General features: G+C 41.3%; 1 protein-coding gene across 1 annotated transcript; it reads right to left on the bottom strand.

Moving 5' to 3' along the window:
• Positions 1–3,231: 3,231 nt before the first annotated feature.
• LOC121479787 (testis-specific H1 histone) lies at positions 3,232–15,102 on the bottom strand. Its single transcript, XM_041735587.1, has 2 exons — positions 15,064–15,102; positions 3,232–4,299 (listed from the first exon to the last, which is right to left on the bottom strand). The coding sequence occupies exons 1-2, from the start codon at positions 15,100–15,102 to the stop codon at positions 3,232–3,234; spliced, it is 1,107 nt and encodes a 368-aa protein (XP_041591521.1).
• Positions 15,103–15,340: the final 238 nt, after the last annotated feature.

Genomic DNA, 15,340 nt, shown 5'->3' with positions numbered 1-15,340 from the left:
TCACTTGAGATCTAAGGGACTGAGGTGAAAATGAAACAATGCATGCAAAAGTACAAACCACATTATAAATGAAAAAGCTGCAACTGACAATTATGTGGAATTCTTTACCTTCTTTTTTAACAAGTTACAATTTACATGATTCTGAAAACAAATACCAAAAAAAAAAAAAAAAAGAGAGAGATAGTAAAGAGTCTCATTTCTCTATATCCTCTACAGTTCCCATCACCTTCCCGTCTCCATACAGAACCAGTTAATTTTTGTGTATCTTTCCAGAGTTTTATACAGTTACAAAGACATATATTTTCCTTCATTTTACACAAAAGGTAGTATGGTATACTTCCTTATCCGGAATTGTTTTTTCACTTATCTTTGGGAGCTTGTCATAATACGTAGAGACTCCTCCTTTTTACAGCTGCATGCAGTTTCACTATACAGAAGCTTGTTTAACCAGTCCCCTAGTTATATTTAGATTATTTCCTTTTTTGCTACTGCAGTGCTGCACTGAATACCTTGGACATAAGTCTTTTAATAAATGTACTTACATCTGAAAGATAAAGTGGTTCTGCTGGGTCAAAGGATATTTGGATTTGTAATTGTGAAAGACAAATTCCTGCCATTTACACTTTCACTAGCATTGTGTGTGAGTGTCTGATCTCCCGCAGCCTCACTGATGGAGTAGGTTCTCAAAACCTTTGATTTTAAAAAATGTTATCTTACTGTTTTAGTGTGCATCTCTCTTATGAGTAAAATTGTACCTTCTCCATATTTTTAAGGGCCATTTGCATTCCTGTTAACTGTTTTATCAACAACCATTGAATATCTGATGCTAGAGGGCATCTGAACTTTGTTACAAATCTAAAGTCCAACAATTTTCTGATCATCGCACTAGGCAGTTGAGATCAAAGGAGAGCAAAGAATTAAGGTCAGAGATGTTCCATTTGCTCTGACTAAAGTTAAATACCCAAATATGCCACTAGAATGTGAGCAGTGAAAAGTGGGGATTATGCTTTATCCATCTTCAGCAAAGTGCCCAGAATCTTGCAGGCATTTCATCATTAATGAATACTGGGTATAAGATGAACTATTCTTGGGAATTCCTTTCAGAGAAGTACCCAGCTAGCATTACAAACTAGATAATGTGGATAGCTAATGAGCTAAAGTCATTTCCTGTATTTTACTGGAGTATAGCCACCTTAATATTTACCAATGAAAAATAACCTGAAATGACCATATATAGCTACATATGGTCAGGGCCTGACACTTAATACATTTGTCAAATTTACTGACCAGAATGACTGGAACTTTGCTTAAATGAAGAAATCATCATAATGTAAATGAAACTGTGATGATTCTTAGGAAATCTAAAAAAAAAATTTGCCAGTGTCCTTCTCATCCCATTTTAGGAGAAAAGGTTTCTAGTTCTTGACCATCTGATTCTTTAGGTAAAAACCTCCCAGGACTATAACGGGGCAATACATCTGGCTATCATAAGGACATCTGATTAACTTTGCTCTAACTGTGTTCAACAAAGTTTCCCACTACCTTTTTTTCAGATGGCTCCCTCGTCTCTGATTCTGGTCGCTTCATTCTATTCAAAGACAATTCAAGTGCACAGTAAATCTAATTATAGCAGGGGGAAATTTCAAAGTTCAGATCATCTATAGATGAGATACAACAGCAAGCATTTTGTTATTAGCTTTGCATAGGTTTAAAGCAGTGATTCTCATTTAAGGGTGTGAGAAGGTGAATATTAGCATCACTTAAGCTTTCTTTCCCTCCTTTCCTCCCTTCTTCCCTCCTTCCATCCTCCCTTCCTTTTCTTTCTGTGTGTAAATACACATACCTGTTCCCCCCTTGTAGAAGATACCACACTCTCTGAAAAGCTTGGTCAGATACTGAAAAAGCTCCCCACCTTGTTCAAACACATTTCCACCTTCCACCATCACTCTCACCTCTTTACAAGAATGAAAGCACCTTCCCAGTGTCTCCCTTCTTCCTATTCCTTTGGATTCAGCTGGAAACAGAAAGTCATTTCCTTGAATCAACTACTCTGATGTTTTTACTTCTCTAGGAACCATTTCTGTGTTCTGTCTTGTCCTATGGCATTAGAATTATTCCCATTCTGTTCTTAATCTCTACATTCGGAGCTAAAAGAAATCATACATTTGCTCTATATTTGGCATATGATGCTCAATACATGTTGTTTTTTAAGAAAAGTAAAAGATCTAGCTATTCATTACCTGGCCTTCTCATCTTATATTTCTGATATGCATCCTATAAATATTCATAATTTCCTCTCTTTAGTAGTACTTTCCCCGTTGACAATTCCCTCACTGCATTTTGTCAAAGCCGACATCATGATACTTTAAGTCCTTATTTTGCTAACACTTAAAAGCCCCTAAAACCATCCTAGCCCAATTCCAACCTTTTTTTAGAGAAGGAAACCAAGACTATGAACAGTTAAGTAACAACTCAGCCAAGGTCAGAATGTGGAACTTTGACTAGAATCCTGGTCTCATTAAGTGCTGATCCAGTAGAGTTTTCTGACATAGCTCATTATCACATCATCACAAACTATTTATACTCTTATTTAACTCTCATCAAAGAGCACCTACCCTGTGCCAAGCCCTGTGCTAGATGCTTTCACACACACCCATTTAGCTGAAGATTAACATAATAAGAAAGTTTTAAAGTTAAAATAATATCAAGTCAGGTAAAAACTACAAACCCATTACAATCCACTTGGGGAGAAGGGCCTTTTTCCCTAAAGGAATTTCAGTTAAGAACATTTTGGGTCAGTGGAACCACTCATCCTATAAAGGTTGCCTACTCTTCTCTTGTCCCAATGATGCCCCCTACTTCTCTCTTTACATGCCCTTCTCCCCAAAACTGAATTTGGATCTGACCAGGTGTCTAACATTAATCCCCTCAAGTGGCTGCTTTTCTTCTACCTGTTTTCTTTCTTCCTTCTGAAAGGCATTGGCCTGGGGCCTGAGGCAGGAGCAGAATCACCACATCCTTTTGTCCCCTCACCCCTTCTGCCCCGCCTATAGATCTCACCTCAACACCCACCCTTGCCCTTACCCTTCCAGGTGCGGCAAAGACAAAACGGACACGGTATAGTGGAAAGGTCTTGTATATAGTTTTGTCCACTTCAGTGTGTGAGAGCTGCTCTGATTCGAGCCTACAGGAAAGGCATCTGTGCCTGGAGGAAGGGCAATTGCTCCCACCCTACAGGTACCCCGCTGCATTCCGAGCACTTTCACATTTCGTGGAAGTCTTTGTGCGGGCAGCCCTTGGCTCACGAGTCTTCCCCTGACTGCTAGAATCGCGGTCAGTCTTCACCAAGGTTGTCTTCTGGAGGGTGCGTTTTACCGGCTTCTCCTGGTCTTGCTGCTTCTCTTCCCTGGGCTTCAAGCCTGGCCTCCTCCTCTCTTCTCGGGTCCTAGGCCTGTTGTCTTCCTTCAGGGTCCGTCCTTTCCTCTCCTCCATCACCTTAGCCCTCGCTTCCTCCCTGGCTCTGGAACGCACCGAGTCCTTGGCTCTCGCCCTTACCTTCCTCACCGCCGCGTTTGCCCTGGTGCCCCGTCTCCATACCTCCCTGGCCTTCTTGGCCGCCCTGCGATGCGTGCTGCGCCTCCGTGGGCTCCGCGGCCCCGGAAGGCTCCTCCTCGAAGAGCGCGCGCCCTCCGCCAACCTCGGGCGTCCTGGCTTTCTCTTGGGCTTGGGAGTCTTCCAGACCCTGAAGTAGCCCGAGGCGTCCCTGCCGCTGACCCGGAGAAGCGTGCCCTTCACATCAGACTTGGGCGCTTCGCCCGAGGGCCGGCAGCACTTCCTGCGCACTTCGTAGCCAGCATTTCCAAACTCCTTCTTGAGGGCAGCAAGGGTCAGCCCTTTGTGCGCAGTGATGGCTCGGAGCAGCAGCTGGGAGACTTTGAGCACCGAGCGCGGGCCCCTCCTGGGCGGTGGCGGCAGGGTTTTTTCGGCGCCCAGCTGGGTTTTAACTTCAGTGGCTTTGGGATCACCAGTGGGCCCAGCCACCTCAGCCATGGCCCCGCTCCCGCCTCTGCGGGGCCGCTGCTGTGGGCTTCCCACGCCGCGGCGCGAGCTAAAGCTGAGGCTGGCTGCGGATGTCACAATGGCAGGCCTGACTTTCCGGTCCTGGCTAGGGAGCTGCCGCCAGACCCCACCCAGGTGAGGGGCGGTCAGTCTCCACTTCCTTCTAGGTCTAAACCAATCCAGATCGCGGCGTCTATGCACCCCCCAAAAATCACCTTTATCATCTCCGGGGTTTGTTCCCTGCCCTTGTTATGCTCCCGCTTCTCATGACCTTGATCTTAACCACTTTCTGAAGTTCACTGTTTTTCTGTGGTCCTGAACACCCATCTACCCACATTTCCCTAAAGTGAAAGAAGCTGCTCCCAACTATCTAAAACAGGTAATGCCTTTAAAAAATAAATGTGGTAGCCTATCACACAAAACCTGATCTAGAAACTCCCACCTTTAGGTCTCACGGGCTAGAGATCTGCAGTCACGTCTCCCTAACTCTCCACATGGTGGATTCTGTGCAAGAATATGAAGGAAAGAAAGAACCACTGTGCTCCCTCTACCCTAAACAATGATTCCCACACCTGGGAAATTCAGATGCCTCATTTAGGTGGATAGAAACCAACCAGTTTCCAAACAGACTAAGAACTCTGGTCTAATCATTATTCTTTGACCAGACTTTGCTTTTCTGCCTTTTGTTCCTCCTCTTGGATTGCTCACTCCCTTTCTTTGTTCGGATATATCCTGCTTATCTTTCAAAGACCTGCTAAATCCTTTCCTTACTGAAGCCTCCTCAACTCTTTCAAATGATTTATCTCATCTTAACTACCACATTAAACTTTTGCAATCCTACACTGCATTTTACTTAATTTAAATGAATTTGGTACTAGAGGGTATAATGCAGCACACTAGTTTTAAAAAGAAAACAGCCTGGACTTAGAGCTGGAGACATGGACACATATCTCAGCTCATTAACAGCGATATGGCATCGATAAACCCCTCCATATCTTTAGATCTGACTTCTTTATCTTAAAAAAAGGCCAATAATCCCTTCCTACCAACATCACAGAATTATTCGAGAGGTTCATTAGAGGTTATGATAGATGACAAAAGATTACCCAAATATAAGGCATAAAATTAATTTTACTCTGAATGTTTATGCCTTTCCAACTAAATAAAGTTTCCAGAGAGCCAAATAGCCTTTGGATTTCTATGGCCCCTGCTGCATCTAACACTATCCTTCATTATACCCAGCAGGCATTTAATAGAGTCTTTGTAAGCTCCTCTGGTAAGGAGGCTTTCTCTGGATTCAAAGGAAACTCCCAGGGAATCAGGAGAAAGGAGCAGGATGATTCTTAAAGAGTTGAAATGAAGGGGACCAAGGTAGCTAGTTACTCAAGGACTTCTCATTTTGGACACAGTCTAGTTGGGAATTATTCAAAAAATACTTCAAATTGCAAAAGCATATCATACTTCTCCAAAGGACATTCGATATACTCAGCAGTCACAGGCTGGACTATGACATCATTTCTTCTAGGAATCAAAGTGCTAGGAAGTGGCTTAGGCCAGTACTTCTTAAACTTTAGTGTACTTCATAAAATACTGATTCCAGTACATTAGGTCTGGGGTGGGGCCAGAGGTTTTACCTTTCCAACAAACTCCTCGGTAGTTCCATATGATTAAAATACAACTGTTGGGGAGTGAGGAGTAGACAATGAGAGGGAAGTGGCAGGAGATTAGACTGGAAAAGTAGATTAGGGCCAAGGTGTGAAGGACATGTAACATAATGACACAGTTGTAAGTAGTCACATAGCAGTAAATGGTAGAGTGTGGGTTCATACATAAGTCTACTTAATTCTAAGGACTAAATTATTAACTATGGAGCTAGGTTTCCTTTTCTCCAAGATTGACCTTTATGTATCTCCACCACAGAGCAAGAAGTTTATATTCTCAATCACAGTTCAGAATCAGAAGGATCTACAAGCACTCACTGTACTTTCTCCCAGTATTTAAATTAGAGCAAGGTACTGTGTTAGTCCAAGAGACTAACACATCAGCACAGGGACAGTGCACCAACGAAGAGCTACCAGGCAGAAAGGTAGAACCACATGGACCAGGTTTTCTCTCATTTGTGTAGTCTCTTGGTCTGGCTATACTTCCTGGTTGTGTAGGCCACTAGCTGTAGGATGGGACAACCATCATGAAAAAAAGACAAGAACCGCATCAGGGGCACTGGGTGGCTCAGTCAGTTAGGCATCTGACTTTTGATTTTGGCTCAGGTCATGATCTCAGGGTTGTGAGACTAAGAATCAAGCCCCTGAATCAAGCCCCACATCAAGCCCTACGTCAAACTGGGTATGTAGCCTGCTTAAGATTCTTTCTCTCCCTCTCTCTCTACCCTGCCTCCCCATGTCTGGAAAAAAAAAAAAAAACAAATCAAACAACCATGTTTATTGATACCCTTGTGATGACAAAAGAGGACAATTAGAAGCCTCTGGGAAAGGCTGATGTCAAAGGAAAAGAAATATTTGTGGAGAAAAAAAACCAACACGGCAAACAAAACAAAAAATTTTCATTTATGCATAACCATTTCTTTATACATTTCTGTGTAAATATACTATAAGTAATGGAAGAATAACAAAAAATGAGAGGTAAGAAACAAAATGCTTCACTACTACTAAGCTGGCTCAGAAGACAAAAAAGCCAACTACCTGATAGAAACTTTCTGCTGCACCAATCCCTCAGAGTTCTTTTGTTCCCCTTTGGAATAAATCTACTTGCCAGACCTCTTCTGACACCCCAAAGGAAAAAGATACTTCAGAAAAAACAATTTCTTTAGGAAAAGAGTCAGAACAAGCCAGTGTCATACCTCTAATCAGGAGATACCAACTCCAGCTCCAGAAAGACAAGACTGAACCATCCCTTCCAATTTTAATCATCTATGATTATAAAACAGAAGTAAGCACCTAGCACTACCCTGTTGTGAGAAAGATCAATTGCTCTTAATTTCTGGAAGCCTTGGGGTTAAGGGAGGGGGCAGAGGAGGTAAAAGGATACTTGGTGATAATGTTTAGCCTAAATCTTTCTGCTTCAAGTTCCAGGAAAGATCATATTATTTTTTTTAAGATTTTATTTATTTTATTCATAAGAGATATATATAGAGAGAGACAGAGGCATAGGCAAAGGGAGAAGCAGGCTCCCCATGGGGAGCCCAATGTGGAACTGGACCCTGGGACTCCAGGATCATGCCCTGAGCCAGAGGCAGATGCTGAACCACTGAGCCACCCAGGCATCTCAAGATCATATTATTCTTTGTTGGTAACAAGACTCTTCTGTGGTGGTCATGACTGTTAGGTCTCCAGAGGAACTTGGTTGATTTAGGCATAGCAACCTTTAATTACTATACAAAATTCTAAGAACGTCAGAGGTTTTATTAATCTCACTTCCTCACATAGAGTTATGCAGCTCTAACTTCATTAAGGATAACTCCATGCAAGAGTACAGCAAAATTTAGTAGCACACTTTTATCTAACTTCAAACTATACCTAGGACCCCAAGTTTCTAGGTCTTGCTTACTCAAAAACCTTGTATTTGATCAATTTATCTTTCTCAAAACCAAATGATATAAACCTATTCTACAATCTATTACAACACTCTGACTTAACCTTAAACTGCTAATTGGTTTTCCCCCAAAAGACTCTTTTCCTCTCCTGAACCACTATATACCTTCCACTTTAATGCAAATAACCCCACAATGGTCATTTCAGCAAACAAACCCACTAGTCTACTCATGGCTTTTGTGAGAACTAAAGTGGTTTACACTAAAGAATGTGAAAATAAAAATAACAAGATTTCATAAAAGTATGGAGACAGAATAGCGATTGGGCATTTATCCTTCTAATCCTCAGCACAATTGTTCTAGAAGTGAGTCTAGAGAATCTAGATCCAGGTGATGTTACTGGAGGATCAGGCAAATCTCTCAGCAATTATCCTGAAAACATGAAGGTCCAGTCTCCCTGACTCCTCCCAAGAAGCTCTAAAAAACCAGTGTAACACACCCCTCCTCACAAATATAAAATCTAAACTCATCCCTCCAAAAATAACAAGAGAGAAATAAGGGCTTTGGTATCGGCAAAATCTTACCCAAGTACCTTTTTTCCACTCAAAGTTGTCCTATATGAATTAAATCCCTCATAAATTGAATCAAGCATTATTAATAGTTAAGTCTTTCCATGAGCCCACAATGTGGGACCTCTAAGAACCATTCTACTATAGCACTTAAATATGAAAACTGAAAACCCATTTCTCTGGGGTTTTTTACTTTCAATATGAGGCTCAGGGCATTCCAAGATAGACAATCTGCAGTCCCACAATAACACTACATTCTGGGCAACATTCAATTCTGTCATAGTTAACTGCTCCCAGCCATCCATGCCCTTGTCAATTCCCAGAATATTGTACAAATGAACCCAAAGCATAAACACACACACACACACACACACACACACAATGGTAGAGTAAAAATCATTTACCATATATATGTAACTCTTGTAGTCAGAGAATTGAAATATCCCAGAACTACAACTCACTACAGAGAAGCTTATTTCTATCTTAATCTCTACAGATCTAAAATACCAGAAAATCCAAATTCACTAATTAAAAATTGCTTTCCTTCAAATTAAATGGTGTAAATAAATGTCCATGCTCAGGAATATGAACAAGAGCAAGCCTAATTTGCATTCTCAATTCACAATACACATTCTGGAATTATACTGATAACTTTCCCCATTTTTTCCTTCAAAACTGCAGTCCTAAATATTTCATTTCAAACACATTTACCTCTCCATTTCCTGTTAAAAATCACATCTAATTTTCTATCTTAAACCTACTCTTCTCTCTTGGCTTTTTCTCAGCCTTTGATCCTTTAGGGAAAAAGAGCTACTATTTACTTATTGAAGGCCAATGGATCAGGTATTGTGTTTAAACTATCACTAATTCTTTCAACAACACTGAAAATTGGATAATATTATTCACATTTACAGATGAGAAGGTAAATGGTGTACCAAAGGAGAAGTCTGGAATGAGAATTCTCTATACCTCACAGGTAAACCCAAAAAGGATTCCTATTTTTTCATCCTCAACCTAGAGTAAGGGAATTGCCACACTAGCTCTTTTCTTCTATCATTTCACTAATCAAAGCTTTGAGCAAGCAATTCCAATTCTCCTTCCTCACTATAATTTCTACCATATACTGTGGAGAACCAGCTACGGAGCCTATCTGAGAACTGAATCTCATAGTCCTCAGCACACTGGGGATAGGTGAGGTCCAGAGTCAGCACACAACTCTTGACCACATGGTTCTCCAGATACAGCTCCTCCACTCCCTACTCCTTGAGTCAATAGCCTATTCATTTACCTCTTCAAGTCAACATGTTTTTCCTCTGCTTCCCAAAGTTAATAATTCCTATGGCCACTATGCTAGTGGTGAGTCTGAGTCTTGGTCCCCCTGTCCCTCAGATTAAAATTCAGTGAGACTCAGTCTTTCTTCACATGGTTGCCTCCAACTATCCTGGATCCCCAGCAATATACTAGTTATGCCAGTTGCCAATTTATTGCTTTTGTTATCTGAATGTGAAAATGGATCTGGGCCTTTTATTTATTTTTTATTTTTTTAAATTTATTTATTTATTTATTTATTTATTTATTTATTTGGTCTGGGCCTTTTAAATATTTCTCGTTTTTCAGCTGACATCATGTTAAGTTTTGTAGTAAAGGGTACTAGAAAGACTTTGTGGGACAAGAGGGTTTTCCCTTCTAGTTCTGGTTCTCTGTTCTTTACCGGGTTGCTAGAGCAGAGGTTGAAAAACTGTGGCCCATGGGCCCAAACCAGCCTGCTGCCTATTTTTGTGTGGCTTTATAGGCACAACTCAAGTGGACTAGCACTTTTAGCTGCAGAGAACAAGACAAAATGTACCTAGTTCTACTTCATGCTCCACTCCCAACGTATGCCTCCCTGGCCTGGGCCATGTCTTACCACTCTCTAGGACCACATATACAGTTCTGAATTCTCCACTGGTGGCACTGGAAAATACATTTATATTTTTAAAATGAATTCCAACCTGGGCACCTGGAGGGCTTAGTTTGTAGAGGATGAAACTTTTTTTTTTTTTTTGAGAGAGAGAGAGAGAGAGTACATGCATGCACAGTGGAGGAGCGGGGAGAGGGAGAGGGAGAGAGAGAATCTTAAGGAGGCTCCACACCCAGCATGCAGCCTAATGTGGGGTTCAATCTCATGACCATGAGATCATGACCTGAACCAAAATCAAGAGTCAGACACTTAACTGACTGAGCCACCCAGGTTCCCTAAGCATGAAACTGTTGTTCATGAGTTCAAACCCCAAATTGGGTGTAGAACTTATTTAAAAATAAATAAGTAAAATTCCAATCCTTAAAATCACTTTCACTATTTTAAAAAAGATCCTGAAGCTTTTATCTCTTTGTCATTAGACCTAACTTTTAACAAGTTAGAAGTAACTACTAATGAGAAAAATGTATATGATATAATAGTTAAGAACTTGACATTTTTTTCAACAAAATACTCCTGTTTCACCAAATATGAATAAAATTAATATGGATCAAAGAGTTAAATATAGAAAATGAAAGCAGGGAATAGTTTAGATATTTTTTTAAATTAATTTTTATTGGTGTTCAATTTACCAACATACAGAAAAACACCCAGTGCTCATCCCATCAAGTATCCGCCTCAGTGCCCGTCACCCATTCCCCTCCCCCTCCCGCCCTCCTCCCCTTCCACCACCCCTAGTTCGTTTCCCAGAGTTAGGAGTCTTTATGTTCTGTCTCCCTTCCTGATATTTCCCAACATTTCTTTTCCCTTCCTTTATATTCCCTTTCACTATTATTTATATTCCCCAAATGAATGAGAACATACACTGTTTGTCCTTCTCCGATTGACTTATTTCACTCAGCATAATACCCTCCAGTTCCATCCACGTTGAAGCAAATGGTGGGTATTTGTCATTTCTAATTGCTGAGTAATATTCCATTGTATACATAAACCACATCTTCTTTATCCATTCATCTTTCGATGGACACCGAGGCTCCTTCCACAGTTTGGCTAGTTTAGATATTTATCTGATTTTAAGAAGAAACATTTTCTAAACATTAAGTTAATGGAAGAATTCACAGAGGAAATTTCTGACATAATTATATAAAAATCTTAAAATTTTGTACATTAAAAAAAGTAAAAGAAGAGTAAAAAAGTAAACTGAGGAAAAATCTGCCCCAAAACTCTATTAGTTATTCCAAAATTAAGAGTAAACCTCCAAATTAAGAAATGTCATGAAAATAATGACTAATACGTGAAAAATAAGCTCTTCTTTTGACTATAATAAAACAACAAAATAGGTAATGATTTTTGACCTATCAAAGTAACAAAGATTATTTTCTAATAAAAACATAGAGATAAGAGACTTTTATTTCTAGATCAGACAGATTAATCACACTCCACTCAACCTCTCATACAACTAAAAACCTTGGACTAAAATATGTAAAACAACTACCAGAAGACTCCAAAAAGCAGATGCAAGCAGGCTAAGGGTCTCAGGACTTAGGGGACAAAGTAGCTGCAAGTTCCTTGGATTTTCTTTTTTGAGCTAGGCATAGGATATATATATATATCCCTGCCTAGATGCTAGTGCAGCCTAAAAACCCAGAACTTCCAATGGCCCAGACAGGGGAAAAAGAGAGAGAGAGAGAGAGAGAGAGAGAGAAGAAGAATCTATTCTTGCATGTACTCTCTCTCTCTCTCTCTCTCTCTCTCTCAAAAAAAAAAGACTGGCAAGGGAGGACTGTGGGATGGAAACTTTCTGATTTTTATACCCATCCCACTCCAGGTGATTATCCCCAAACTAGCAGCACTCCTTCCCCTCCCCATCAGCAGTGATGTAGCTCCTGAAGACCAAAGCCCTATTTCAGGCTTCTATTCTCTACCAGGGAAGTGCTAATAAAGAGTAGAACTAGGGGTCCTAGATGGCTCAGTTGGTTGAGTGTCCAACTCTTGATTTTGGCTCAAGTCATGATCTTGGGTCCTGAGATTGAGCCCCATGTAGGTTCTGTACTAAGCACAGAATCTTCTTCAGATTCCCCCTCTTCTTCCCACTCACTCTCTCCAATAAATAAATAAAATCTTAAAAAAAAAAAAAAAAAAAGAGCAGAGTTACTCCCCCTTCCCGCTGTGCAGCAGTGGCAGATTCTAGATAGCAACACTGTAGGGACTCAGCAGAATGGAGATGACAGAAGGAAGAGTCATTGAGCTTGAAGATAAATATATTCGGTATAAATAAGGGAAGGAAAAAAGAATGAAATGAGTTGAAAATAGTCTTAGAGACCTGTAGGACAATATCAAAAGGAACAATATACATGTCACAGATGTCTCAGAGGGAAAGAAAAAAAAGATTGGAGTAGAAAAAAATATATAATACATACATATAAAATGGTTGAAAACTATCCAAATTTGGTGAAAAGTATAAATTTACAGATCCAAAAGCATAGCAAAACCCAACAGATGAACTTAAAATTATAGTCAGGCATATCATAATCAAATAGCTTAAAATTGAAAGAAAAAAATCTTTTTTTAAAGATTTTATGTATTTATTTGAGAAAGATGGAGCAAGCACAAGCAGGCAGCAATGGGAGAGGAAGAAGTAGGCACTCTGCTGAGCAGGGAGCCTGGCTAAGGGCTAGATCCCAGGACCCTGGGATCATGACCTGAGCTGAATAACTGACTGAACCACCCAGGTGCTCCTGAAGAAAAAATCTTAAAAGCAGACAAAGAAATACAAGACATTACATTTAAGTAAACAGTCAAATGATGGTGGTCAGGCCAGAAATTAGTGGAACATTTAAAAATGACTTGTTATTGGGGCACCTGGGTGGCTCAGTCAGTGAAGTATCAGACTCTTGGTTTCAGCTCAGGTCATAATCTCAGGCTCCTGAGATTGAGCCTTAGTGGGGGCTCAGTAGGGAATCCGCCTGATATTCTTTCCTGCTCTCTCTCCCTCCCCCTCCATTCCTCCCCTTGCTCCTGCTCAGAGGCGCTCTCTCTCTAAAATAAAATAATCTTTAAAATGACTAGTTGTTGGTCCAAATGGCTTCTAAAATCTCTTCTGTGGGTGGCAAATTGAATTTGGTATTTGCATATAATTAGATGAACAACTGTACACATGAAAAGGAGGTACTGAATAATTTACTAAAGCGTATCACCTTCTCTGAATGAGGTTTAGAGAGAAAAAGAAAAGGCCTTACTCTTCCCTAGGGCACTGATTCTCAAAATGTAATCAAGCCTTTCAAGGGACTATCACAAGGTAAAAACTTTTCATAAATAATCCTTAGACATTATTTACCTGTGTTGACATTTACTTCAATAGTGCAAAACCCAATAGCAGGTAAAACTGCTGGTCTCTGAGCGTGAATTAAAGCAGTGGCACCAAACTGTACTAGAAGACACTATATTCTTTACCGCTAAACGCTGATAGAAAAGAAGGGAAGGAAACAAGTTTTACTTGAAATACCTTTGATGAAGCCATGAAAATTATAATTTTATTAAACTTCAATCCTTGAGTATCCTTCTTTTTAAAACTCTGAGTAGCAAAATAATTATTATATATATTTAAATAGTTATTTTAAAATTTATATTTATTTTTATTTATGTCTGCATATCTAAAGCAATTCTGCTGTGGGCTGAAGTTTTTTCCAAAGAAAATGTAGTGGGCAGCACCTTCCCTGCTTACTCTCCCTTAGTCCTGTTCACTTTACCTGCCTTGATCACCTAAGTCTCCTGCCTCTTTCCTTGCTGTAGAATAGTTGTCTTCAGAAAATCTCCATTTCTGGGTCTTCTAAAGTTGTCCTTCAAAAATTCGCCCTCTTCCTCACCTCCAGAAGTGAATGAAGGCTCACAACAGTTAAGATTTATCAGGCACACAGGCAGGGGCTTGCCTGGGAGGTGGAGGGGCCCTTAGAAGGCCAGACGAGTCCAGATTAAAACATGGTTCCAGGTCGCCTGGGAGGCTCAGCGGCTGAGCGCCTGCCTTTGGCTCAGGGCGTGACCCCGGGGTCTCAGGATCGAGTCCCACATCGGGGAGCCTGCTTCTCCCTCTGCCTGTGTCTCTGCCTCTGTCTCTCTCTCTCTCTCTCTGTGTGTGTGTCTCATGAATAAATAAAGAAAATCTTTAAAATAAATAAATAAAGTGATGGTTCCCAGGGAATCCTCTTTGGAGAGGGGCAGAGCCTCCCACAGCGCCACGGCCCACAGAAGAAGATAACGGATTGGCCGTGAAGGCCGGGAACTCACACCCCCAAGCGCCTTCAAGCCCAGTCATTAGGGCGGAGCTACCATGTGGGAAGAGAAAGAAAACCCCCACACCGCCTCAGACTCAGCTCCCAGCAGGCCCCTCATGATGACGACGGCAAACGTTAGCCAATGAGAGCAGCTGCTCCAGGGGCTTTCCCGCCCTTTCTCTCAGGCCGGAGACCCGCGGCTCCTCAGAGCCCAGAGGAGGGCGCTCACAGGGCACCTCCCCCGGGGGAATAGCGGGAGCGAGAAAAGGAAGGTGGCAGTCCAGGGGAGAAATGCGACTGGCAGGGTAAGTCCAAAAAGCGAAAGGAACGCTGAGAATGAAGGTTGTTTCTGCGGGGTTGGGGGGAGGAAGGTGCTGGCCAAGGGGACGGCCACGAGACTCTTGGAGGTGAGGAAGCGACTCCTGAAAGGTCTGGTGTGTGCAGAGAACAGGGAACAAAACATCTGGTCAGAAAGGGTGGCATGGGCAGAGCCACAAGACATCCTTGCTCCTGTACACAGACCACACGTATTTCTGGATAATTCACACACACACAAAATAAATCCTTTTTCTTCCTGTGTCTCCTTCATCTTCTGATCTTTCCTACTGTGGGCTCCATGTAGTGCTATAGCAGCCTTGAGCGCTCAGCCTTTCTCCTTACCTCATTCTCCTGCCCATTGGCAAACTTTTTACCAGACATGTTATTAAAATTAACTCCCTCCCCCACAAAAACCACACAAAAAAGCCAAAGAAAACAACAAAAGGCGCTGGGGCAGTTCAGTGGGTTTTGTTTTACAGATTTATTTATTTATTTATTTATTTATTTATTTATTTATTTATTTATTTATTTATTTATGAGAGAGACAGAGAGAGGCAGAGACAGGCCGCGGGAGAGGCAACTCCCTGCAGGAGCCCTTGCGGACGGGATGACGCCCTGA

Source organism: Vulpes lagopus, chromosome 21 (genome assembly GCF_018345385.1).
Source record: "Vulpes lagopus strain Blue_001 chromosome 21, ASM1834538v1, whole genome shotgun sequence".
In the NCBI taxonomy this organism is placed as follows: Eukaryota; Metazoa; Chordata; class Mammalia; order Carnivora; family Canidae; genus Vulpes; species Vulpes lagopus.
This window is presented reverse-complemented; position numbering and strand designations above follow the sequence as displayed.